The 26,396-nt window shown below is 36.8% G+C and overlaps 1 protein-coding gene and 1 long non-coding RNA gene across 3 annotated transcripts in view; both read left to right on the forward strand.

Moving 5' to 3' along the window:
* LOC110101101 (regulatory-associated protein of TOR 1) overlaps positions 1-23,362 on the forward strand; it is a 44,255-nt gene extending 20,893 nt beyond the window's left edge. For both annotated transcript variants that reach the window (XM_028700520.1, XM_028700521.1), the window contains exons 11-24: positions 4,297-4,380; positions 4,485-4,595; positions 4,803-5,156; positions 5,252-5,441; positions 9,188-9,805; positions 9,897-10,226; positions 10,323-10,446; positions 19,339-19,463; positions 19,569-19,714; positions 19,840-19,941; positions 20,993-21,078; positions 21,248-21,332; positions 22,542-22,876; positions 22,962-23,362. In XM_028700520.1, the coding sequence (XP_028556353.1) occupies positions 4,297-4,380; positions 4,485-4,595; positions 4,803-5,156; positions 5,252-5,441; positions 9,188-9,805; positions 9,897-10,226; positions 10,323-10,446; positions 19,339-19,463; positions 19,569-19,714; positions 19,840-19,941; positions 20,993-21,078; positions 21,248-21,332; positions 22,542-22,876; positions 22,962-22,977 (2,706 nt within the window). In that variant the 3' untranslated portion in view covers positions 22,978-23,362. The remainder of the gene's footprint in view (positions 1-4,296; positions 4,381-4,484; positions 4,596-4,802; positions 5,157-5,251; positions 5,442-9,187; positions 9,806-9,896; positions 10,227-10,322; positions 10,447-19,338; positions 19,464-19,568; positions 19,715-19,839; positions 19,942-20,992; positions 21,079-21,247; positions 21,333-22,541; positions 22,877-22,961) is intronic.
* On the forward strand, positions 12,600-13,141 carry LOC114581121. The gene is made up of 2 exons (XR_003702941.1): positions 12,600-12,661; positions 12,743-13,141. It is a non-coding gene; the product is annotated as an uncharacterized LOC114581121 (long non-coding RNA).
* Positions 23,363-26,396: the final 3,034 nt, after the last annotated feature.

A 26,396-nucleotide genomic window follows, 5' to 3' on the forward strand; every position in this document is an offset into this window, starting at 1 on the left:
TGCATAAAACCTTTCATGGCAAAAAATCCTTTAATAAAAGAAAGCTTTTCGGGCCACCTTGCTTGTATGGTAGCGTTGTAAGTCCCAATCTTTTGTCTTGATCCTCGGCATGTAAATGAGAAAGGAAGCTAAGTCCATGGCTCTCTAATAATTGCCCAAATTAAAATAAAGTTTTTTTTCTTAAATCAAATTGGACTTTCTATCATCAATTGGTGACCAAAAATTCAATCATAAGTATTATTAAAGACTTTTTCAATGCTTTTGCACTAGGACCAGAAAGCCTTTTGACACAAAAATTCATTTAACTATAAAGCTTTATGGGTTGTCCTTATTCTATGACAAGGTCGTAAGTGCTAAACTTTAGACCTTCAAATCTTAGGGATGTATGCCAAACCCCTGATGCAATTCATCTTGCAATTAATATGAGGAAATTGAATTCTAATGCTATACACACGGAGATTTGGCTAGACTCGATCTTCAACATTCAAGGCATGCTGTGCTTAAATTTTTGAGATGTAAACTTAACCTCTAATGAAATATAAGTTATGCTTCATGCGGAGAAATTGAATCAAAAGTGCTAGCCACATGAGTAAATAAGTGGAGTTGATATCTAGTTTGATAATCATTATATGAAGGATAAAATAAACATATAAGCTGATTGTACTACCCAACTTTTGAACGTAGTCTTATGGGAACAAATAGCAGTGTTGATAAGACCCATGCTATAATGATCCCATGGAAAGATAAGAACAAGCATTTATGTCTTGATTGGTGTGCAAACATGATTGCCCCACACCAGTAAGAGATGAATGATTTCTAAACATGGAAATTTTATGTGTGCATTCAAAGCAACTTTACCCTTATGGCGATTTAAGGTTTCTTACGTGACGTCTTCCCCTATTTTGAATTCAATTATTAGAATACTATAATTGATGGATTCTCATTACAAAAAGTGCTCTCTTAAAATCCAAAAGAAATGCATTTCAGGCCTTTTTTTATGATGAACATAATCATAGTAAATCATAACCAGAGGGAATTTGGCTTACATCTAACTCCTACAAATATATAAAATAAATAAAAATATATAAAAGCATAAAAATCTAGCCGTAGTTAGAGCAATCATTCATCCACCTTTGCTTAGATTAACATTTTAGTTTATCCAAAGTTTATAGAAAGTTAACGCCATATCATGTTTATCCATATGAACACCCCCAAAAGCTTATGCTAGTAAGGTTGTGTCATGCCACCTCTTAATTAGGCTATTAGCCTGATTGTAGTGATTCTATTATAGTATGACTATGACCCAATCTTAAAATTTTCTAATAGCTAAGTCTCGGAGTTGTGAGACATATGATGCACTTAGTAGTGCATGAAACCCTTTATTAGCCATGAAAAATTAGCCCCTTCAAAAAGCTTTCACCCTAAGCGTAGGTGGTCTTTTAGATGATACAACCCATAGTTAGGTTGGGTCAATTACCTTCATTGCGTGACTAACTCAGGTTCTAGGATACCCCAGGACAATAGAATTATGGAATATTGATCAAAATTTTCATCATTCTTCGACTATTCGGTGTAATGCAATATCAATATTCTTTCCTCGAAAAAAATGTTAAACAAAACATCATATAGCCCTAGACTAGCTTTAATTGAAATGCTCTCTCATGTTCAAGTGGGGTGATTAATTAACTGTATCATCTTACTTCTATGAAAAATCTTGAACCAAATTATGAAGTCTTCACAAAATCTATGAAAAAAGTGGATAATGACTTGTCTAATATCCATTCCTTTTGTTAAAGCAATCTGAAATCACTCAAATATTCAAAAAAGTTGGATGGAGTTATTTTGAGTTCACACACTTGTTCATTTTATTGATTATTTATGTACGCTATTAATTCCTTTATTTGGTAGATGTTGCTTTAGTTTAGTGTATCATCTACACTTAAAACATATTTTAATTTTTATATGGTTGAATAAATATACAAGGTACATATATATGATGTAGGCAAGGAATGGATCAAAACAAGTTGAGTTGAAAATTTTGTAAGTTCTACTTGAATCAGCTCACTAATGAGCCTCTTCTTATGTTTCAAGCTCATAAATGCTTTCCTCTACTAGATATCAGCTCATTAATGTCTAGTAGAGAGCCTTTTTAGCTCATAAATTGAGGTTCATTCCCCCATTTGTTGTCCCTTTGGTTCCCGTGGTTGGTTCCTTGGTTCCCGCGCCTTGGCTCCTTGGTTCCCACGGTTGGCTCTTGGATTTCCGTGCCTTGGCTCCTTGGTTCTTGCGGCTGCCTCTTCGGTTCCTGGTTGGGCTGTTTCCCGTGAGTGTATGGGGCTTTTCCGTGGCTTGATGCTTTGTTTCCTGGAATTGACTGTTGGCTTTTCATATTCCCTATTTAAATAAGCTTTTAAATTAATGTTGTGGCTATTTGTATTCCTCTCTCATGCCTATATATAAAGATGTTTTGTGTATGTTTAAGTAATGTTATGTGAATGATTTTTGGAAAATGTAAACATGCGGGTTTTGTTGGAAAAGCTTGCGAGCTTTTTCCACTTCTTCTTCTCTTCTCCTCTAGGAAATCTTGCGAGCTCTTTCCACCCTTCTTCTCGGCTTCTAATCTCTTTCTTCTCTTCGCAAGTGACCACCTCACCTATATCCCTCTTCTTTTGGAAAGCAAGTTTAGGTTGTCTTGTTTTAGTCGTTTGTAAGAGTCTTTGTTTGTAAGTCCTTTTATAATATTAAAGTTGTGTTTTGTTTTGTTAGTTATATTTTGTCAAGTTTTTGAGTATTTTATGTCTTTCTATCATCCTAGAAAGAGTCTTGTTTTTGTGATAAAAAATTTGGGCCCCTCCCCAAATTTTTGATTGCATCAATATAGATGAATGCTCGTAAAGGACCATAGAAAATATAATTAAATTTACTCAACTTTATTTATTAGAGCGTCATTATCACTTATTCGAAAGCAGATGTGGTATAAATGAGGTGCGATCAAATCTGGATGGATGAATTAAGCTATGATTATATTAAAGATTATCAAACTAGCACTTATTGAAGATGAGTTGATGGAGCACATCATCGGTAGAAAATTCATCAATAAAATTAATTTGGTGGGACTAGGAAGGAAAATTTGATGGACGGTTGGTATCATTGCTAGAAGTGTGTTCTGACCTAGAAGTAATGTTGAGTGAGAATTCATAATCAATTTTTCAGGAGTTGGGGTAAGGCTAGTGATGATGATGATGCGCAGTAGACTAACGCTTTTTAGTCCAGATTTCAAGCTGTTAGTGCTTCCAACTTGTTCAATGCCGGTAAAACTTGGTGATGAGTTTGCAGAATAAGCTGATCCCAGCAATAACCAGTGTATGCTATTTTGCTAGCTCAAGTTTTACATGGTCCTACGTGCTATCTGACTCGTGTATAAATGTCTATTCTGATGAAATTGATTTCATTTACTAACATGCCCTATGCCGTAGCTACTGCAGTTACTTTTCTTATGAAAATGTCGCATCTAGTTGGTGTTCTGAATTCCAGTTCCCTTCTTAGTAATATTTACCTTTTTTAGTAGAATCTTTACGGTCAGGCTTGGTGGCCAATATTTTTATATTATTATTATGGTCCTCCTGGCTGAGTTTAAATACTTAATAAAAAATGATGTCTTAGAAGTTGCTAACTGCCTATTTAATTACTATACAGCCTTAAGAAGCATTAAAAACTGCTCTAATCTTTTAGGTCATTGGAGTTGTATTGTTTATTACCACCCTTAAGAACTTATGCATGGACTTTACACTAGCATTCAATTGTTGGTGACTTCTAATCCATTATTGTTCTTAAATATAATATTCTTCAGTGTGTTTATGGCTAAAGTTTTCCTGGAAAGCTCTACTGTGGTGGCATATTGAGGGACGAACCATCCTAAGGAGTAGTCTACTATATTATAATATGGATGACAGGATGAGTTTACAGAAGTTGAAGTGCGGATTGTTGGTACCGTGTTTATTTGATGAAAATTCTTGAAAGTGAAGAAGAGATACATAGCTTGAGACCTAGTGCTTCAATCCCTTAAATTTGAATGGTGCAATTCAAACTGCAGTGATATATTACCATTAATGCTGACTTGACCATATTTTCCTAGGCTTTGCTTGTGCAGTTGTACAGTCCCCAGACTTTGAAACATCTGTAACCCACGTTTCACCTATCAAACAATGACTAGCAGCACCAGAATTTCTATTTCTTCCTGTTTTGCCTATTTTTCTTAGACTTTTAAATATCTTTCCATCATTTCAAATTTTTTAGGTTTTACTCAGCCAGTCTCATCGGTTTAGAGCATTGGTGCTTCTAGGCAGATTTCTTGACATGGGGCATTGGGCTGTGGATCAGGTACTGTATTAGTTTGCTGGTATCATGGCTATATTTTGGAAATGAGGGAACTGTTTATTTGTGTACATTCACTGATCTCAATAATGTTATAATCCCCCCTTTAGGCCTTATCTGTTGGAATATTTCCTTACGTGCTCAAGCTGCTTCAAACAACAGCAACGGAACTGCGACAAATTCTTGTGTTTATTTGGACAAAAATTCTTGCTCTTGACAAGGTATTGTTGATATACACTCTGACTGTTTTGCATACTAATTTATCCTTGTATTTGGTTGTTCTTCCATGGCATTCTATATATGAACTAAAATATTTGCTGATGGGAGGAAGAATGTGTAATGTTGGCGTTTATTTGATGCTGTAGCAAGTCATTTTTGAGATTGTGAAACTGTTAAGTTTATTTATTTATTTTTTTTTTGAAAACTAGTCTTGTCAGGTTGATCTTGTGAAAGATGGAGGCCATACCTATTTTATTAAATTTCTTGATAGCATGGATGCTTTCCCGGAGCAGCGAGCAATGGCTGCCTTTGTTTTAGCAGTTATTGTTGATGGACACAAGCGGGGACAAGAAGCATGCATCCAAGCAAATCTCATAAATGTATGCTTGAAGCATCTGCAGCTGGCAATCCCCAATGAAGCACAGACCGAGCCTCTCCTCCTTCAATGGTTATGCCTTTGTCTGGGAAAATTTTGGGAGGATTTTCATGAAGCACAACTCATTGGTTTACAATCAGATGCACCGGTTATTTTCTCTCCATTGTTATCAGAGCCACAACCGGAGGTTTGCCCCGTTTCTCCCCATTACCTGCTCGTGCAAACTTGACCTGTTGTACCAGGGCAATTTATGTGAATTAGGTAGTAATCGTTATGTTTCAGGTTAGAGCTGCTGCCATTTTTGCTCTTGGCACCCTTATAGAAGTTGGATCTAATTCATTCAGAGATGGAAATGGAGGTGATGAGGATTGTGATGTGGATGACAAGGCTAAAGCTGAGCTGAGTATTGTCAAGAGTCTTATGCAAGCTCTTGGAGATGGAAGCCCTTTGGTTCGGTCTGAGGTTGCTGTTGGTATGTGAATACTTCTTTTGATATGTGAAACTTAGTTAACCACTTTCAACATGACTTCCCTGTCCCCACAGGCGTTGAATACTTAATAAATAATGGGACTTGATGCCATGCGTAAGCTGTCTTAGTGTATGGAACTTTAGGTTCCCATCACCTTCACGACCAAACTTTGGTTATCATTTTGATTTCGTCAGCAAGCAGAACTGTTGTGCCTACTCTTTTGTAGTGGTTTTATAAGTTATTTCTGTAATTCATTCTTATTAGTGTTTTATTTCCTGTTACTTTTTTTTTTTTTTGAGATTTTCTTTTGAATTTCTAATTGATTTAGCTGTTGATCTAGCTGCCTTGTTTTCTTCCTTATCTTTCTTTCACTCTTAAATATTTCTTCTTTTTCATACGTTAAATTTTCAATCCATCATGATCTGTTTCCTACCATTTTTGTAATTTGAGAGTAAATCCCATATTTCCTCATTGATTCCGGTTCCTTTCTTCTCCCTTTTCTTTATTTCTCGCTCTTACTTATTTGCATAAGTCAGTAATCTTTTTCCCACACAACATTCTATTAGACCGGTCCAGCCAGTCCGCACAGGACTAGCATTTCGCAAACTGACGCGGGATCTCCGTCTTCTGTGGAGATCGGGCGGCCCGACCGCCCAAGCAGAGCTTTTTAGGAAGTTTTTTTGAGGGTTTTGAGAGGAAAATTTGAATATAGGGACTGTTTAGGGATTTCCTTTTGATTTGTATGCATTAAATAGTTGTTTTTGCTAGGGTTAGGACATTGGATTTGGGATCTCTTAGATTTTAGGTTTCCTTTGGGCTCTAGCTACTATAGAGATTTGGGACAGATTGATCCTCCTCTCGAATAGAGGATCAAGTGTATCTTGCTATTTTCCGTTTCGCTTTCATCAAGTAATACAAATTATCTATTGTTTTTTTTTTGTGATTTTGTGGAGAAAGCTCGCTGTTTTTTGAAGATTGATAGAAAATACTTGAGATCTTCAAGTGTTTCCTCTCAAATTGGTATCAGAGCACGTCGATCGAAGGGAATCAATGGCCTGAAGGAAAGTGAAAATTTTGGAGGGAGAACTTGGGCAACTCAAAGCAGATTTTGAGGAAAAGATGACTTGTTTTCAAAGTTAGATTGCATCTGTCAATGAAAGATGGAGGAAAAGTTCGCAGTGGTGGAAGACTTGTCAAAGAAATTGATTGAAGCCAAAACCAAACCTGTGACATCAGAAGCAAAGGAAATTACCGACGACCATGGAAGAGATGGGAACCCTAACACGTCTAGGGGAAGGGTAAAGACAGAAGTGGAGATCCTGGAGGGAGAAAGACGAAATGCCTCCTCTAGAAACCACTTTCTAGGGAGGAGATGAGCATTGGCTACGCAAGAAGGGTTGCTGAATTTGTAAGGCGAGGAGATGATTTCGATCGCCGGGGTGCTGATTTTGAAAGAAGAAGAGGGGATTTTGATGAATGGTTTGGGTATGATCGCCAGAGGGAAGATTGTGACAATTGGAGAGCACCGCCACTTCGAGGAATCAGAGGTTATGGAGGATTTAGGGGAAACGAATGCGACCCGAGGGTGAGGAAACTGAAGATGCCAATCTTTGAGAGGGAGGATGCACACGGGTGGATCTACAAGGTAGAAAGATATTTCGCCGTCAATGGGTAGACAAAGGAGGAGAGGTTGAAGGCAGCTGGCCTATGTTTAGAAGGAAAGGTTTTGTCTTGGTATCAGTGGAGGGACATGCGATGACCCATACGAAGTTGGAGAGAGTTCAAGGATTTTTTGGTAGAATGTTTCCGAACTGGCAGGGGAGGAGACTTCTATGAGCAGTTCTTTGCCTTGGCGTAGGAGGGTTCAGTGACGGAGTACCAGGAGAGATTCGAGTACCTTGCTAGCCGATTGGACCGCCTTTCTGAGACAGTGCTAGAGGGAAACTTCATTAAGGGGTTGACACCAGAGATCGGAGCAGCAGTTAGAGTAATGAGGCCTCGTGACTTGGGAGAGGCTATGAAGTTAGCTCAATTGGTAGAAGATCAGAAGCACCTGGAGGGAGAGACGGGAGGAGGCAGCTCAGGAGGCTCGTACAGGATGACCGTCACTATATTGAAATTCAAGGAGCCAACACTGGATACTTTTCGAGGGACTTCAAAGGAAAAGATTGCGGGAGGAATACCTGGGGATAACTTCAAGAAGCCCACAGAGACAGAATTACAGAAGAAGAGGGTGAAGGGGTTTTGTTTCAAATGTGACGAAAGGTTTACGCCGCGACACAGGTGTAAGGACCGAACTCTTCAGGTTCTTACTATTTGTGATGAAGAAGGAATGGAGGGTGTTGTCTTTCCACCTTGCGGACAAGGTGGATCTTTGGGAGGGTAGTATTGTTAGACCGGTCCGCACGGGACCGACATTTCGCAAACTGACGCGGGATCTTCGCCTCCTGCGGAGATCGGGCGGCCCGATCGCCCAAGCAGAATTTTTTATGAAGTTTTTTTGAGGGTTTTGAGAGGGAAATTTGAATGTAGGGACTGTTTAGGGATTTCCTTTTGATTTTTATGCATTAAATAGTTGGTTTTGCTAGGGTTTGGGCATCTTGAATTTGGCTGAAATTTGAGATCTCTTAGATTTTAGGTTTCCTTTGAGCTCTAGCTACGTCTAGAGATTTGGGAGAGATTGATCCTCCTCTCGAATAGAGGACCAAGTGTATCTTTCTATTTTCCGTTTCGCTTTCATCAAGTAATTATAAATTATCTACTATTTTTTTTTTGTGATTTTGTGTGGATTTTGTGGAGAAAGCTCGCTGTTTTTTGAAAATTGATAGAAAATACTTAAGATCTTCAAGTGTTTTCTATCATATTCTTCCCTCTCCTCTCTCTTGATGTGTGTCCAAGGAATCACAATTTCTCTCTCCTGGTAAAATACATAGGTGATTGAATTCTCTTTTTTGCTTTCTTTTTGGATTTTCTCTCTGAAATTCTCTTTCTAATCCACTCCTCATCTTTAAGGGTAAATTAAAGAAGGCTTTAAGGGTATTAACGAAGAGATGAAGCAATTAGAAAACACAAATTTGAGAAGAAGGAATATGCATTTCATTTCTTTGAGTTTGGTATTAAAGGACCAACATCAATTCAGTATTAGGGAAATCATATTCCATCCATTTGGTATTAAAGTAATCATTTTCTGTCAGTTTTGATATCAGAGCGTTCTTATTACGTCATGCACATTGCTTTGTGGAGAGGTGATTTGAGATTGTAACCCTTAGGCCACAGTGGAGGCAAACCTACTAAATGATTTAGACCGGCTTTCTAGAACAGACATTGATGACTAATTTGATTTAGCTGTCATATAGATAGTTTGTAGTGTTATTCAAGACTTGTGATCATTGATCAGAATTATGAGTGGAACACAGTTATTTGAGGGAGGAAGGAGACTGATGATTATTTCTATTCTCTGTGCTAAATTTTTATCATGATTATTTGCATACTTTGTGCTAAATTTTGATGAAAGTAATTGAAAATAATAATTATTTACTCATTTATTTGGTAATTTCACATCATGATACAAATTCAGCTGTGTTTGTTTTGAAATGGTTTATGTAGGCGTGATGATGTTTTAGTTGCTCAGATTTGTTTTTTTTTTGTCTTTGACTATATTTTTGTATAATTTTCTCTATTTTGGTGACATCTTGCATTGTTTTTCTTTGTTATGAATGTTCAATGGTGCTGTTGTTTTACACTGTTAGCTCTTGCTCGCTTTGGTTTTGGCCACAACAAGCACCTGAAGTCAATTGCTGCTGCATATTGGAAGCCACACAGCTCCGTGCTGAGTTCTTTGCCATCGCTTGCAAATATTAACAGTTCTGGTGGTGGCTGTACAAACACAAACCCATATATGCAGCAGGGAGGTTCACTTTCTTCACAAAATGTCCCTGTGCTGAGAGTTGGAAGTGACAGCATGTCTAGTCCTCGAGATGGAAGGATCTCAACAAGCAGTCCCATAGCTTCCACCGGGATTATGCATGGTTCTCCTGTGTCAGATGATTCATCTCAGCATTCAGATTCTGGCATTTTACTGAAAGAAAGTACGACTAATGGAATTGTTAATCATTTCAGATCAAGACCTCTAGATAGTGCAGTTTACTCCCAATGTGTTGTGGCTATGTCTGCTTTAGCAAAAGATCCATCCCCACGAGTTGCTTCTCTTGGAAGAAGAGCGCTTGCCATTATTGGCATTGAGCATGTGGTTTCAAAAGGAGCAAAATATAATGGCGGAGCTGTTCACCAAGGAGATTTATCAGGTCAATCTACATCTCCTACCTTTGGTTTGGCTCGCTCATCTTCCTGGTTTGACATGCATACTGGTAATTCATTTTGATACTTTTTAATGTTCACCCTGAATGTTCAGAACTTGTGAGAACTCATCCTGACGATTATCATATGTTATCCATGCAGGTCATTTACCGATGACATTTAGAACTCCCCCTGTTAGCCCTCCTAGGCAAAATTACCTTACTGGATTGAGGCGAGTATACTCTTTAGAATTTAGGCCACACCAACTGGGTTCTCAAGACACAGGGCTAGCTGATCCACTGTTAGGTTCTACAGGATCTTCTGGGACTTCTGAACGTAGTTTACTTCCTCAATCTTCTATTTATAACTGGAGTTGTGGACATTTTTCACGGCCTCTTCTTACTGCTTCTGATGACAATGCTGATGTCATGGCTAGACGAGAGCAAAGGGAGAAAATTGCACTGGATGGCATAGCTAAATGCCAGCATTCGTGTATGTTTTTTTTGCTAGTTGGATTTAATGTTTAATTTATTTTTTTTATACTTTTCATTTGACCAAGTTTCTTTTTGGGTTTTTGTGTTAATGCAGCTGTAACTAAACTTAACAATCAAATTGCTAGCTGGGATACCAGGTTTGAGACTGGCACAAAAGCCACTCTATTGTTGCCATTTTCTCCTATAGTTGTTGCTGCAGACGAGAATGAGAGGATTAGGTATTGAGTCTTTGAAACTTTAATTTCTAGTAGGATGAGATACTGATTTCTATGTTTTTTCATTTTCTTGTGAATTTCTTACTTTTCCTGCACATTTTGTCTGAGATATGTTTTTTCCTTTGCTTATAGGAAAAGATACTATCCTATTTTTAGTGGCTATGTTTTTCTCCTGTAAATTCAATAGTCATCTATTATATCAATATTTTTCTTTCTCAGTCTGTTGTTTTCATATGAAAACTAGTTTATTTTAGAGGCTCTGTTTGTGCCTAATGGATGCGGGAGTTGTGTTTCTTGGATTATATACTTGAAGGTGATGTCAATATTAAAAAGAAATAAGATTTAAAATTCTTCCTACGTATCAAGGATCATAAAAATTTTCTAAAGAGTTTCCAAGCCTATACCAAAAAGTGATGTGTTCATTGTGTTGGTTCCTGCATTAAGTTTACGAATAAATGATTAGTGACCATAAGGTTGCTAATGGGAAGTATATGGTTCCATTTATGATATGTGATGAATTTTATGTCTATACCCTGAAGAACTTTAAAAGAGTTAATACTAGAAGGGCAAATCTCCTACAGTTCCCTTAGGTATGGAAAGCCACTTTACAGTTGTTCGTATTTTGAAATCCTTCATTTAGGTCTCAACAATTTTCAGGCAATATTCAGCCAAGAACTTATTTAAAACAATATGATCCATGCTTGTCCCATTTCTTTTTTTCTTGTAGCCTCTTTTAGCACTTTCCTTAGCCGCCAGCAAATACTTCTTTTCCTTGTTTTTTTTTTTCCGGCAGTTTGAAGCAAATAAAGGCTAGGAGACAGGAAGGTTACTCGACTTTGTAAGCAAGAAAATTTGATACAAATGACATATTTGATGTTTTGTTCTTTTTTAACGGTTCTGTTAACAGAAGGATTAAAATGAAACATCTTTTATGTGATGCGCCTTTATATGTTGGGGATTGTTCTGTTATTTATCCATACAAGAATCATGTTAGTGGTGCTATGAACTTGTAACATCCATTTCTTTTGTAACAAAAGAGTTCCCTTACCGTTTAATGATAAGGTCAATGGTTTGAATGTCATGATCCGGCCTGAAAGCTCAAGTTATGTGAGAAATAGATGGTCGGATGATTATTATAGTTATTTAATAATAATAAGTACTTAATAGATTAAGCTCCAAAATATAACTGAAGAGATATGATAGGAAATACTTAGATCCAAGTATTTCCTATCGACTCGAGTGGGAAAAACAGCAATAGAGCTGCTGTTTTTTGCAGGAAAACAGCCCAAATCGCAGGAAAACAGTAGAAAAACTGTAGGAAATCTGAGAGAAAAAAACACCCAATGGATTTATATTCCACTAGTAGATGATCAAAACGAAAGCAAGATACAATGTTCTTCGATTCGAGAGGAAGAACAACTCTCCAACAATCTCCGGCAACGCTAAGAGCCCAAGCAAGAAAACCTAGATCTCAAATTACATTCAAATTCAAGATGATCTCTCTTTCCCCCCTAATCTCCTAATTATACAAATTAATCATAAAGGACCATAATGGACTTCCTAAAACAGCCCCTCATTCAAAATTCTCCCTCCCAAAATTAATTTCAGCAACCGTGGGGTCCACAGGGGGTTCCGCCCCTTTTTGTTGTTTCCGCCTGGAATAGCATCGGACCGGTCCAGAAGGGACCGGTCCGCTCGTAACAAGATACTAAAACAAATTTCTAATTTAAATATATAACAAATAGTTTTTACATATTTCATTTGATCAACTTCTTTTGTACACGAACTCTCCTCTTTCAGCAATTTATTCATAGGAGATTTACCTAACATTTCAATTTAAAATTTTGAGTTTTTTCATAATAAACTTAGTGGATAATTACAATTTATATTATAGAAATTAAACATGCATATAAGGAATCATCTTCATTTATTTAAACATTTTCTTTAATTTACATATGAATACAACAACAACAACAATAATATTAAGCCTTTGTCCCACTACGTGGGGTCGGCTACATGAATTCTTTTTCGTCATTGTGTTCGGTTAAAAGTCAAATTCTCATTTAAATCTAATAAAGAAAGATCATTTCTAGTATTTTCTAACCAAAGTCTTTTTAGGTCTACCTCTACCTTTCTTAACATAAGTCAAATCTAATACCTCAACTTTTCTAACTCGGTCATCAGAAGGCCTCCGTTTAATGTGACCAAACCATCTAAGGTGACTCTCTCTAATCTTATCTTCCACTGGAGCTACTCCAACCTTTTCACGTATATGCTCATTTTGTATCCTATCTCTAAGGGTCAAGCCACACATCCACCAAGAGATTGGATCCAGACCTTCTGGAGCTATACGAGAGCTTCCACAGTACTCACTTGACGGGGTCGAGTTTTCTCCCACCCGGGGAGAATGATGGAGACATTGACAAGAGGTTTTGACGCGTTTATCAGAGGCGACACAGGAGATCGATGGGCATTCTGGAGAGTCTTTACTTTTGATGCATTTTCTGTATTAGCATTTTATGTATTAATCATTTTATTTTAGTTTTTTCGTTTTTGCCCTTATGGGTAGTTGGTCGCTATTGTAGCCCGAGGGGCATTCTAGTCTTTTGTTTTATTTTTCATTTTGAGGCCTATATATATGGCCATTTTCTTATGTATGAGGATAATGAATATTTGAATAAAAATTTTATGTTTGTCTTCTTCTTGTGTGCACTAGAGAAGGGAGAGAGAGAGCTCAAGAAAAGCAATTGCAAGGCCCACCAGTCGTTGGAAGAGTCCGCGGCTCGTGATTAAGTTTATTTTATCTTATTTGTGTTTTCCCTCATCCTCCCACCCTTCTCCACCAACACCCTCTTCCCCTTGCAAATCCCACTGCCACCCAAGCCCACATCAACCCGGCGGCCACTCCTTCCCTTTGACTGCCGGCCACCTCCTCTTTTACCGATCGTTATGATGATTTCAATCCTCATAATGATTGCCAAATTTGGATTCAAGCATTCAAGAGGGAATTTGTAAGTTTTGAAATTCAAATTTCAAAATTCAAAAATTTTCCTTAGTTGCAAAATGTAAATAAGGAAAGTTCCTAATTTCGAATCTATTTGAAATTCCAATTTGGAGGAGTCTTTAATTCCCCGCCTCGTTGTCAATTCTTGATTGGAAAGAAAATAAATCCTCATAATCCCTCTTCCCCCTCTCTCCTTGCCGCCGGCCTCATGCATGGCCCCCTCCCATCAATTCTCCAATCAATGCATTAATGGCCCCTTAATTTGAAATCAGATTTCAAATTAATATCCCCCCATTTTCATTCAAATCCTGAAATTAATTTCAGGATGGGAAATAACTCCCCTCCCCTCTCTGTAGAACCCGCTGGCCCCCCTTCTTGATGGGCCCCACTAAATGCCCATTAATTCCCCTATATTCTATTTGAAATTTGAGATCAATTTCAAATTGATTCCCTCCAAACTTACTCAAAATCTGAAATTAATTTCAGATTTGGAGTAAATCTCTTCCTCCCCCATCTAACCTAAACCCTCTCACCCAAACCACCCGCCCCCTCTCTATTCACATTGGCCGCCCCCCTCCTTGCTCCCTCCCTTAGAAGTTTTGAAGCCAAAAGAAGAAGATGACGTGATGTAGAACGGGTAGGAGGGTTGAAGTCGTAAAGGTCTTGAAGAGTAAATCGTCCCAAAAATCTGCAACAATTCCTTTTAGAAAGTCTGAGATATCTCAGATTTTCCTCTCAGAAATCTGAGAGAAAATCTAGCTCTCGGTGTGGAGAAGAAAGAACTAGCAGGAGCAAATTTATGGGCGTAAAGTAGAAGAGAAACAAAGGTGGAGAGATTGTGTGAGAGGGAAAGGGAACAACAAAAATAGCTTCATGTTTTTTTATTTTTTCTGTCAAAACCTGGGAGAAAATATTCCAACTCAAAAACTCTTGCCTTGGGGAGCTTTCTCGGGCAAGAGGGAGAGAGGAAGATGACGTTGGGGAAGGAAATTCCTAAGTGCCTTTTTGAAGTTCTGAGAATTAATCTCAGGTTTTGGAGTTTAAACCTGAGAGAAATTTCAGGTTTCAATGGTGAGAGGCAAGTGAAATTGAGAAGAATTCAAGCCTTGAGTCAAGCTCAGGAGTGACGTGGTAGAGAGGGAGTTTAAGAGGGGGAATAAGGAGGGAGTGGGGAAATTTTGCAGCAGGTTGAAATTAGCGGGCTGTCCTACTAGTGCAGCAGTTAATGAGCTTTCCGGTAGGTGGAAAACCAAAGTCAGGTGCCAGAACTTCTGGCAGCAAGCTTGAGAAACAGAAATCTGAAGTTGGATGGGCTGTGAGGGAGGGTTTTGGAGGGATGAAGCTTGTCCAGATACATGGGAAGAAGACGAATAGCTGAAGGAATGATTTGGAAATGTTTCCAAGTGGGGAGGAGGAGGTTTAGGAAATAAATTTAAAGAAGATCAAAGGGAGAGCCGGCTGCTATGGATGGAGAGAATTAGATTTCAAATAAGTGGGACCCAATTACTTAAGTGAATTAATCCTTAAATCTGAAATTAAATTTCAGATTTAAAGCTACGATTAATTCCTTAATTAAAGGGAGGAAATTGAGGGGCATTGAACTCCTAATTCAAATTTGAATTTTGAATTGGAGAGTTAAAACCTTCCAAATGTGGATCAAACCCAATTAGGAAAAATTTCAAATTTGAATTTTGAAATCCAAAATTTGTCATGGGTTTATGATTTCAATTGAGCACTTTCCAAAAATAGGTGAGCTAAATTAGGAAAGAAATTTGAATTTCAAATTTTGAACAATTTGAATTTCAAATTAATTCCTAATATCATGCACTCCTAATTAGGAAATCCAAGGAGAGAGGGGAAAGGATGAGGCCGGCGGCTAGGGAGCCATGGCCGGCGGTTTGTGGTGGATCTTCAGGTAAAATAAATTAACCTAGGGGTAAAACAGGAAATAACATAAAATAGAAACTAAAATGCAGAAAATAATTCATAAATGACAACTTAAATCAGAGCCGTCGATTTACGACGCCTCCTGTGATAGATGCGCCAGATTTTTGTGCCGATGTCCGCATCACGACGTCCTCTCACCTCCTCTTCAATGTTGAATGGCTTATCTCGAGGTTGATCACAGGTTTGCTTACAACGAACGTGGGGAGATTGACATTATTCTCTTTCCTTTCTACGAACCCGATTGGGAATACGACGAGACGGCGGACGTCAATCACATTTTCTTTTGCTTGGCGCATACGATCGATCTTCAAAAGCCTAAGACGCCTTGGCTTCTCGTTGGGAGATATACACCTGCCCCGTCCGCGGCTACCTCTCCACCACCGCCGATCTTTCCGTTGATAAAGACCATTGGCGTTGCGACCGTCCTCGTGGCATCGTTGGGTGTGCTGAAGACCTTTCTCCGCTAAGCCATACTTTGAGTGTGAGTGAGCATGGTAACTCCTAGCGAACTTCCTAAATATTAACCGTGCGATTGTATTACAACATGTTTGTTTTTTCTGTGATAATTTCGGAGCTATCTTAACTTGCCTTAAACTTTTGAATTGTAACTGCTTACTACAATAAGATTGACGATTGAAAGTTCTCTAATCTAATCCTACGAAACCTACTTCTTAAGTTGCAAGCTTTGTAATCCTTTTAAATATTTCCGTGCAATTCTTGTTTGTATCACATCATTTGTATTCATGTATCTTTTCTCTTTGCACTTTTATTTACATATTATAATTCATTTTGTTCATTTTATTTTTTGTTGCATATGCATATTAATCTATATAAATACTTTTCACATATATATCTTTTTATGTCACATTATAAATTTAATTGCTTATTATTCCTCAATTTGGTGCATAATAAACACTTAAATCATAACAAGTATAAATGCCTTATACAATATTCAATAATTGCGATGAAACAAAAGTAAAATGAAATTGCTAGAAAACAAACGTAACTATCTACTTTAGTGTTTTCGTGTGATGAAATTCTTTCAAATTTTCTTCAATCCTTAATTAATCTTCTTTGAATGAAATCTAAGCATCCAGGGTACAAATTTATTAATCTTTGCAGATATTAGAAATTCATTAATCATTAAATTTATTAAATTCCATTTAAATTTTCATTGAATAACTTATTACCAAAATTCTCTTTTAAAATACTTGTATGTGAAATTTTTTGCTCAAGTTATAATGCTTGATTATCCCATAGTCCTATTACAACAAAAATCCATTTTAAATTAATATACAAAATTAACTTCAAGAAATCAAAGACCCTAAGTTGATGTTTTAATGTTACAAGTGTCACTGATTATAATAGTGGATGCGTCAAATGTGGCCAAAGGCAAAATTGGACACAACAAATGTTGTCTAAGTCGACTTAAAATGCATCACTTGATCATTTCTATAACATTAAATATTTCTATTTTATTGTATCAAAAAATTAATTATATCACCTACTTCTAATTTCTAGAAATAATTAAACAACAACAACAACATCAAGTCTTTATCCCACTACGTGGGGTCGGCTGTATGAATTCTTTTTCTCCATTCTGTTCAGTTAAGAGTCAAATTCTTGTTTAGATCCAATAAAGAAAGGTCATTTCTAATATTTTCTAGCCAAGTCTTTTTAGGTCTACATCTACGTTTCTTAACATAGGTTAAATCTAATACATCTACTCTCATAACATTGTCATTGAAAGGCCACCGTTTTATGTGACCAAACCATCTAAGGTGACTCTCTAATCTTATCTGCTATTGGAGCTACTCAAACCTTTTCACGTATATGTTCATTACGTATATGTCTCTAAGAGTAAAGCCACTCATCCACCTGATCATCCTCATCTTTGCAACACTTAACTTAATATTATGCTTCTCTTTTAATGACCAATATTCTGTGACATAAAGCATTGCAGGTTTAACCACCATCTTATAGAATTTTCTCTTAAATTTGAGTGGTACTTTTCTATTACACAACAAGCCCGATGCATTCCTCCACTTCATCCATCCAACTTGAATTCTACTAATAATATCCCCATCTATTTCACCACCATTCTAAATAATAAACCAAAGATATCTAAAACGTGTACTCTTATTAATGACTTGATCACTCAAAGTCACAAACCCCCACTATATCTATTACTACTAAAATTACACTCAATGTATTTGATTTTTTATCTACTGAAACGAAAACCTTTAGACTCTAAAGTTAACCTCCATAATTCAAGTTTACCTTCAAAGTTAATTAAATTAAAATATCTCAATTAAATTTTTCTTCCTCGTCAAATTGAGATTCCCACCAATTTGATTTCTTTCTACTGAACAATTATATTTTACTATTTAAATAAAAAAAAAAATAATGCATTTATTTCTTGTCTAAATTTAAGCAGAAAAGTCGAAAATTTAAACTGCTTACTCCTTCGCCGTCGTAAGAAATGGAGGCTCACTTTTTCTCCTCCCGACAAGTCATGATCTTTAGATAGCCTATCAAAAGACAAATTCTCCTATTCTTTTCGACACAAATTCTCTCTTTCTCACCTAAAATCTTCTCTTCTCTCGGTCCCTACTCCCATCCCGCTTTTTCTCTCTCGTTTGGATTAACTGGATGGAACGAAATGGAGTTATTCCTTGTGAGGAGTTGTGTATTTTTGTTTTCGAATGTGTTACTTTGTTTGGTTTGCTCTCCCGCACTCGCCCACACGCCCTTTGCTTCGTCCACTAGCCACCCAAGGTAGGCTGCTACTTGAGAAAGGGCCAGTTTGATTGAACCGGTCCAACACCTTTTTACATAATAAGAGTTTATATGGGTTGATTTTGTGTGGCAATTGTGAATTTGATGATGAATCATCATACATTTTCAATAATTGAAATATTTTTGAATGCATTCATGAATGAATGCATATATGGATGAAGGGAAGGATGGATGCATTTCTTGAAAGCTGATGGTTGACAACCAGTCTCTATGGATGTCACATAAATGAATTTAATTTGGTAAAAAATTATTTGTCGTTTGGTAGGAATGCTTTGTAATACTGAAATCATTAAACTAAAGGTTATTGTTAATGTAGTATTATGTTCAGGATAAAGGAAGGGTTGACCAAGAGTATGAATTGTCAAGTTAATGGTTCTTTTTTATTTTGGGGATGAGGCTTGCTGTGAAAGTAAGACAACCAAAGCATATATGTTTGCTTTTTGTTATGTATTTTGATGCTGGAGAAATATTTTGCTCAGACTTTGAAGGACAATTTCCAGCTAATTTTCTTTTAATGAATTATGAAATTACTGAAATCTTACAGTTGGAAAACGTTCTCTTGTTATATTATGGATTTTTGGTTTGCTGAATTAACGATTGTTGGGATCTGTCAGGAGATTTCCTTGCAATCTCTTTTAATTTTAGGGTATTCATTTTGTACTTTGTTTATGAATTAGACCTAAACATTCCTAAGAACAGCTCAGGGTCCAGGCTTGGCTTGAGAAAACCCACATAACCGTGCTTCTTCATGACTGTTGTTGAGAAACAGTCCTGCACGTCAAATTAAACTCTTTGTCAAGCGTCAGTTCTCATCCATGTAAGTTGATGGGGCTTGTCTGGTTGAAAACTTTGGACCGAGTAAGCAGGGCTAGGGCCAAGATTAAAAGTATGAAGCCTGATCATACCCAGCCTGATTGTTGAATGCCTCTCATTATATTGCCTTATGTTGTATGATTTACTCTTATCTGGATTCCTCACTCATTTGATATGCCGACTCTGTTTCACCATATTTTTTTATATTGCACCAAGTGATGTATGCATTTGTAAATATCTTGTCGTGTGCCCGCTTTTTTAATCCAATTATCCCAGAAATGTTTTTGATCATGCTGTGTTGGTTTTTGCTAACCGTTACTATGACCTTTTAGGGTGTGGAACTATGAAGAAGCAACACCATTAAACAGTTTCGACAACCATAATTCATCAGACAGAGGAGTTTCAAAGCTATGTCTTGTGAATGAACTTGATGATAGCCTGCTTCTGGTTGCTTCAAGTAAGTTTCATTTTTCCTACTATTCTTAATAACTGTTTGATTGGTAACCGTTGAGCATACAGCTTTGCTGTGTTTGGCTTTAAAATGATGTCAACTTGTATGCAGGTGAAGGTAATATTCGGATATGGAGAGATTACACTCTAAAAGGCAAACAGAAGCTTGTGACAGCATTTTCATCTATTCAAAGTCATAGATCAGGTGTTCGGGCTTCAAATGCTGTGGTTGATTGGCAGCAGCAATCTGGTTATTTGGTAGCGCTTCTCATATGTCCTGATTTTATTGACTATTTCTCACCCTTTGTTATTCTTCTTTTATTATCTTGTCTCTTTGATGCATACATTATCTTTTATCCTATATTCATTTACTCTCTTATCAGTATGCTTCTAGTGAGATATCCTCCATCTTGCTTTGGGATCTTGATAAGGAGCAAAATATTAGTTCCATTTCGTCTTCATCAGATAGCAGCATATCTGTACTGGTAAGGCCTTTACCAAACTCGTATATGGTAGTTACAGTCTGTGATGTAGCAGTATCTTTTGGTTTGTTTGTTTTTTTTTTGTCATTTGGGAACATAAATTAATTTGTATGATCCCTAGCAAGTTTCAGCAAGATCTTCAAGATTTTTAGGTTTGCATGAACTTCTCTCATCATCTAAGTGATCCAGATAACTGAGTGACAGCTTAAAATCTTCCTCCCTTCTCTATGGCAGCTACACTTCAATCTACCTTGTTGCTTCTCATTTATAGCAGACCATCACTTATCCTTGCAAACATGAACCCATTCAACCTTTCGTAATGTCTGCAGTCTACAGTTAAGCACCACTCAATGTAAATTGCACCTGATAATGCCAAACATTATAAATTTGCTGCTTCATGGTAATCCATAGATAAGCAGTAAGCAGTGATAGGTAAATCCTTTAGCCGAGTTGTCATTTCAATTTTCAAGAACTTTTTAATATTTTGAGCTTTTCTTGCCTTTTTTAAGGTAGACATTGGTTGCAGTTGTTGGTGCCTGGATGCTTCCATACCTTTTTTATCTTTCAATCTTCCCTCTATACAAGTTTTCTTCTCTCAGATCCTATCATTCATTTATGTTGGTTCATGCAAGTATGTTATTGTTGTCTAGAAAATGCACTTCAGTCATCATGAGGTAGGTTTAAACTTTAGTCATGTTGCTGTAGTGTGCTTCCAAATACCATAGTTGTTGATATCAACCCAAACCTCCCAATGACAAATAAAACCGTGTTCATATGATCGGTTTTTCTGTAAAGTTCCATCTCTAGAGTGCAGTGGGAGCTTCTGCTATACTGCAGGAATGGTATTAATAATGCACTGCAAATTAGAAATATGGTAGCGTGGTTGGTTTGTAGCTTCTTTTCTTGTGAGGATAAACTGATAAAGAATATGATGTCCCTTTAATTGTGAGTTCTGTTTTTTGGGGTATTTCTGGGCCATTTCACTCTTTTTTTTTATTCCTTTAAATCTTTTGGCGGATTCTCATTTATATATATATATATTTTACTTTGACAGTCTGCGTCCCAGGTTCATGGAGGTCAGGTTGCGGCAGGTTTTGTTGATGGTTCAGTTAGAATATTTGATGTTAGAACTCCCGACATGTAAGCTCAATATATCATATTTGAAGGATGTTTGAAGCCTAGTATTGTTTTTAATCATAGTCTTTTAATATTTTTAAAACTATATTCTCATGCTATGCTTTCCAGAATATGCATTATAATTTTATGTTTCTTTATACCAATTATGTGTTACTCGCAACTGCTTCTGTAGGCCTGTTTGTGCAACAAAACTGCATACTCAAAGAGTGGAGAAAGTTGTTGGGATTGGATTTCAACCGGGGCTTGATCCAACTAAGGTATTATTTATCCACCTAGCTGTTTTTTGTTTAATCTTTTTCTTTATCGTTTTCAACTTCGTAGGTTATTTTCGCTTCAGTACTGCATAACCTCATAGATCCTTTTATGAGTGCTGGTTGATCTGGATATTTTTTGGTGGTACGCCAAATTGTTAACAATAATTTATTCCGCAATATGTCGAACTTCTGGTTTGTGTTGAGTATAAAGTTGCAGTTGCTGCTATACTTTTGTAGTTGATAATGTTTTGACATGAAATATTTTGAGCCAAGAAATGGGAACTTTTCCTAGCGCAATACCTTGAGAAATAAGGCTAAATTATTTTTAGAATGTTTTAGCATTTTGGATTATTTTAGGATATTACTTCATATTTATTTTAAATTCAATGATAGAGGATCGTAGGGCTTATGTGGATTTAAACTTAAATTTAATTTGAATTTATCTTGTCTCCATATTTTATAAGTACTTGTTATTGGAATTATTTATTTCCTTCTGTCGTACCACTCTAACCAGACCACGAGTTCTGTAGTCAGGATTTCTCTATCCTCCCGATATTTCTTTCTTACAGGAAAGTTACAATCCTGATTGTCTACTCATTATCCACTCCACTTGCTAGTGGCAAACTTCCTGAAACTCTTTCACCTGGGTTTTTCTGCTAGTTGTCGCAGAATGCAATTGCCCAGAATGAAAAAGAACAAAATTAAGAGACTCATCAAAGGCTCATCGAGTTGAATTAAGTAGGTTAGCCGAACTGTTTTATTGAAGCCGTTCTTGGGAAAGAGTGTATTGAAACTCTGCTTTATGCGGCATAAGAAGTATTTAGGCAGATATTTCTTGTTTTAAAAGGAAAAGTAATGAGATGGAATGAAAAAAAACTTCGTGGAGAATACAGTGTTTAGGTTTGTTCACAAACTAGACTCAGTTATTTTCAGCTAGTATATTGTATTTTCATTTGTTTTATGTTGCAAGATCGCTTGAAATGTATTACATTTTGTCATCTTTTAGTATAACTCAATCATGCTTCTTAAAATCATACTTCTACTTGTTATGTACTTTATGCACTGTTGTTGGTTATTTTTGTTTTGAGTGACCAACATGATAAGCAGAATGCTTTATATATTGTACTAAACATTAGATGTAGAAATTCTTGAGTGATTAATTTTTTTGTTAGAGAGAAACTGTATTTCCTTTGCGATGTGGCATGGTTGCAGATTGTCAGTGCGTCTCAAGCTGGGGATATTCAGTTTTTCGACATTCGAAACCACTCTGAAGCATATCTCACAATTGATGCCCATAGGGGTTCTTTGACAGCTTTGGCTATTCACCACCATGCCCCAGTTATTGCCAGTGGATCTGCAAAGCAGATCGTTAAGGTCTTCAGCCTAGATGGAGATCAACTGAGTATCATCAGATATTATCCTACTCTCATGGGTCAAAGAATTGGTTCTGTAAGTTGCCTCAATTTCCACCCATACAGGGTCCTTCTAGCTGCTGGTGCGGCTGATGCTTGTGTATCCATCCATGCTGATGACAACTATCAAGCAAGATAAAATTCCAACCCCGATTTCTTCCTATTGGTGTGATTTGGTGAATGTTGACATTTCAATCTTACAAAGCGTGGTTGAATGCACATTGCACAGGAATTGAAACATCAAGCCGCAGCCACTCTACGGTTTATCATTTCTCAGATGCGCGTGCGTTTGAAATGTCAATCTTAACAATATTCATTAGCCTCCGCTACAGAAAGTAGCATGTCGTCCAAGTGTTTCTGGCATCCAACATTACATTCGGAGGCTCTCAAAAAATAAAGATATCTAGGTAATAGCTTGTACATAATCTTTTGCTGTATTTTCTAATTTCTTTTTTCCTCTTTGTTCAATTTGTAAGTGTTATTCTCTTATTATAAACTATGATGGCCTCTATGGGAGTTTGCACTTGATTCAGATGTTCAAAATAATATTTTTTTCCTGAACCAATGTATGATTATTAATTATAGTAAAAAAATCACCCAGAAGATCTGAAATTGGAGTTCCTTCGATTGCTAGATCATTTGCTGGATATTGACTTTTAATTTTTAATGTTACTTTCTACATGCGGCTGAATATTTTATTTTTAATGTTACTTTCCTAGTGCGGCAGAATAGCCGGGTTCTTTGTCATCAAAGAGATATTCTTTCCAAAGATTCTCTCAAGACAAACCTTGACACATGGAGGAACTCAGGTGCAGGTTCGCTGGAGCAACCGTGTGAAACTCCCTCTCACACTCCCTTGAAACCCACAAGGATATTCTCCCTTTCTCACAAACTCCACCTTTTCTCTCACAAGCTCTAGGCTCTCTTTTCAAGCTTTCTTCAGAAGAAACAACTTAGTGAATGAAAAAAAAAACTTAACAAAGTTTTATGAGAAACTTAAATAGAAGGTTTCAAGAAACCCTAAAAACTCAATTCTCTCGTCTCTGATCTTATAGTACGATCCCAGATCCTATGGTACGATTAGTTCAAAATATTCATGTTAGTACTGTACAAATTGTAAAGCGATGTATGCTCAATTCAACTGATTGTGCGGATCGTCTCGTACGATTAACAACGATAAATTATCGTCCCATGTAGAGATCTAGTCGTACAGTACGATTAGCTTCAACCGTCCAATATGATTTGATTAGCCGAATTAACCACAATTATTTCCCTGATTATAGGATTAATTTAGACAAGATTTGATTATATCGTACAACACGATACCTATCGCACGGTACGATTAATATATAATTGTTTGTCAAAATATTGCCTAAATTATGATTGGCGGCTAAGATCTTGATTTCAATAGATCGTTCAGTATGATCAAGATCATCCAGTACAATTAGTTCAAACAGCTTTAATTATACAATTAGTTGTAATAATTTTCTGAATAGCTTATTGTACAGTACGACATGGATCATACAGTACGATTAGCTTAAATAACTACACTTTTAATTTTCTCAATATCTCACTCCCATGAGTGTGTGTGTGCACAGTCACCATACTAGTATACACCCTTACAAGATTTGACTCAAGAAATAAAAAAACAAATAAATGAAATTACATACTTTTAGCATATCCTATTCTACCCAATCTTGTGTCCAGAATCTTCATTGAATGGTGCATGATTTGCCCGAAATGTTAGTATACACAAAAACAAATATACACTACAAATACTATGAGATATAAAGATGCAATCATTAATGTTTGTTATCATCAAAATCATGAACTCGTGAGCACGTTTTGCAACACTTTCAATGCTGCCACGAGCTATAATCATACCCCCTTTCATCACAATTCACGTATCTCATGTGAATGATGTCACATGGCCTGAGTTTGCAAGTTGACTAATAGAAACTAAACTTCTCTTTAAACAAGGAACATGCCTAACATTATTAAGTCCCCAAATTGACCCATCCGACATTCTGATAATCTCCCTGTCCAACAATATTGTAGGATTTGTTATCCCCGAGATACACCATACTCAAATCTCCTTGAATATAGTTCTTGAATGTCTCTTTGTTAGGATTTGCATGAAAAGCAGCACCTGAATTTATCACTCAAGGTTTAGAATTTTTCAGAGATAAAATCAAAGAATATGACTGACATTCTTCTACATATGCATTTGCAGAATGATTTTTTTTTTCTTGACTTCCATCACTGCCCTTCTTTGGAACTGCACAGTCCTTTTTCAAGTGGTAATGTTGAGGGAGGTAGAGGGGATGCCACTTTTATAGCCACTTCCAAGGAGAGGAAAGGGTGGAGTGGGACTTTTAGTGGAGCTATAGAATTTGGAAGAAGAAAAAAGATTGGGAGAAGATACAAGCATCAGACACGATTCTACCACCCCTACAACAGTATCGAGGGGTGTTCCAACAAGTTCAAGGGTTGAATCATTCGTGGAAACGCGAGCATGTTATCATCTTGAAGGAAGGAGTCCCATCTATCAGTGTTCGTCTATACCATCATCCCCAAATCCAGAGCGAAGAGATTGAGAGATTAATCAAGGAGATGCTCGAGGCAGGGATCGTTTAACCTAGTGTCAGTCCATTTTTCAGTCAGGTGGTATTAGTCAAGTGCTTCAGCTGCAGTTTCGTTCGTTCCAGCTTGAGGACAAGATGGCACTTTGGGAGGGGAGTATTGTTAGACCGGTGAACTGGGCCAGTTTAGCCGGTCCATATGGGACCGGCTCAGGCAGAATAGAGGCACAGAGTTCCACCTATCCTTTATGCGCGACCGAGCCCAAGAATGCTATTTAGGAAGGATTTTTGAGGGAGTTAGGAGGGAAATTCGAATGTAGGGACTATTTAGAGATTTCTTTTTGGATTGTATGCATTAAATAGTTTGTTTTCCTAGGGCTAGGGCATCTTGAAGTTAGCTGAAATTTGAGATCTCTTAGGTTTAGGTTTTTGGGCGCTAGCGGCGTCTAGAGATTTGAAAGAGATTGATCCTCCTTTCGAATTGAGGATCAATTTTATCTTGCTATTTTATTCTGTTAGTTTGTGTTCTTGCAATAAACTTTTTGTTTTTCTTTAATTTTCCGTTGGATTTGTGGAAATTTCTCGCTGCTTTCATCAAGATAGTTAGGTTTTACTTGGGAATTCCAAGTATTTTCTAACACACTCCTAGATAGTATCGGGGTCTTGGTATAGCTTTAATTCAAGATATTGTTTTTGGTTATAATTGTGCTTTGATTTGGAGATGTATCTCTTCTGCTTCTCTTTTTATTTCTTATTGCAAAACAAAATATCTTTGTTTATGAAATGGTAGTATTGTGAGAGGCTCAAATTGATGAAATTCTATTAGTACACAGCTGCTCTTATGAAAGATGCTTTGAATTTTTTTTGTTCAGCCAAACTCTAATTTATCCTTTTACTGTGACCCTTGGATTAATGGCAAATCCATTGCCAATTTAGTGGAAGGTTCTATTTTCACGACTCATTTTGATGGCAACTTGGTGACTGACTTTATTTATAAGGGGACATGGTTTCAATCCCTATTGTTAATATTGTTTCTGGTTGTCTGAATTGGAAGGGTTCTGTTAATTCCCGCA

The sequence above is a fragment of the Dendrobium catenatum genome, unplaced genomic scaffold, assembly GCF_001605985.2.
Source record: "Dendrobium catenatum unplaced genomic scaffold, ASM160598v2 fragScaff_scaffold_1553, whole genome shotgun sequence".
Taxonomy (NCBI): Eukaryota; Viridiplantae; Streptophyta; class Magnoliopsida; order Asparagales; family Orchidaceae; genus Dendrobium; species Dendrobium catenatum.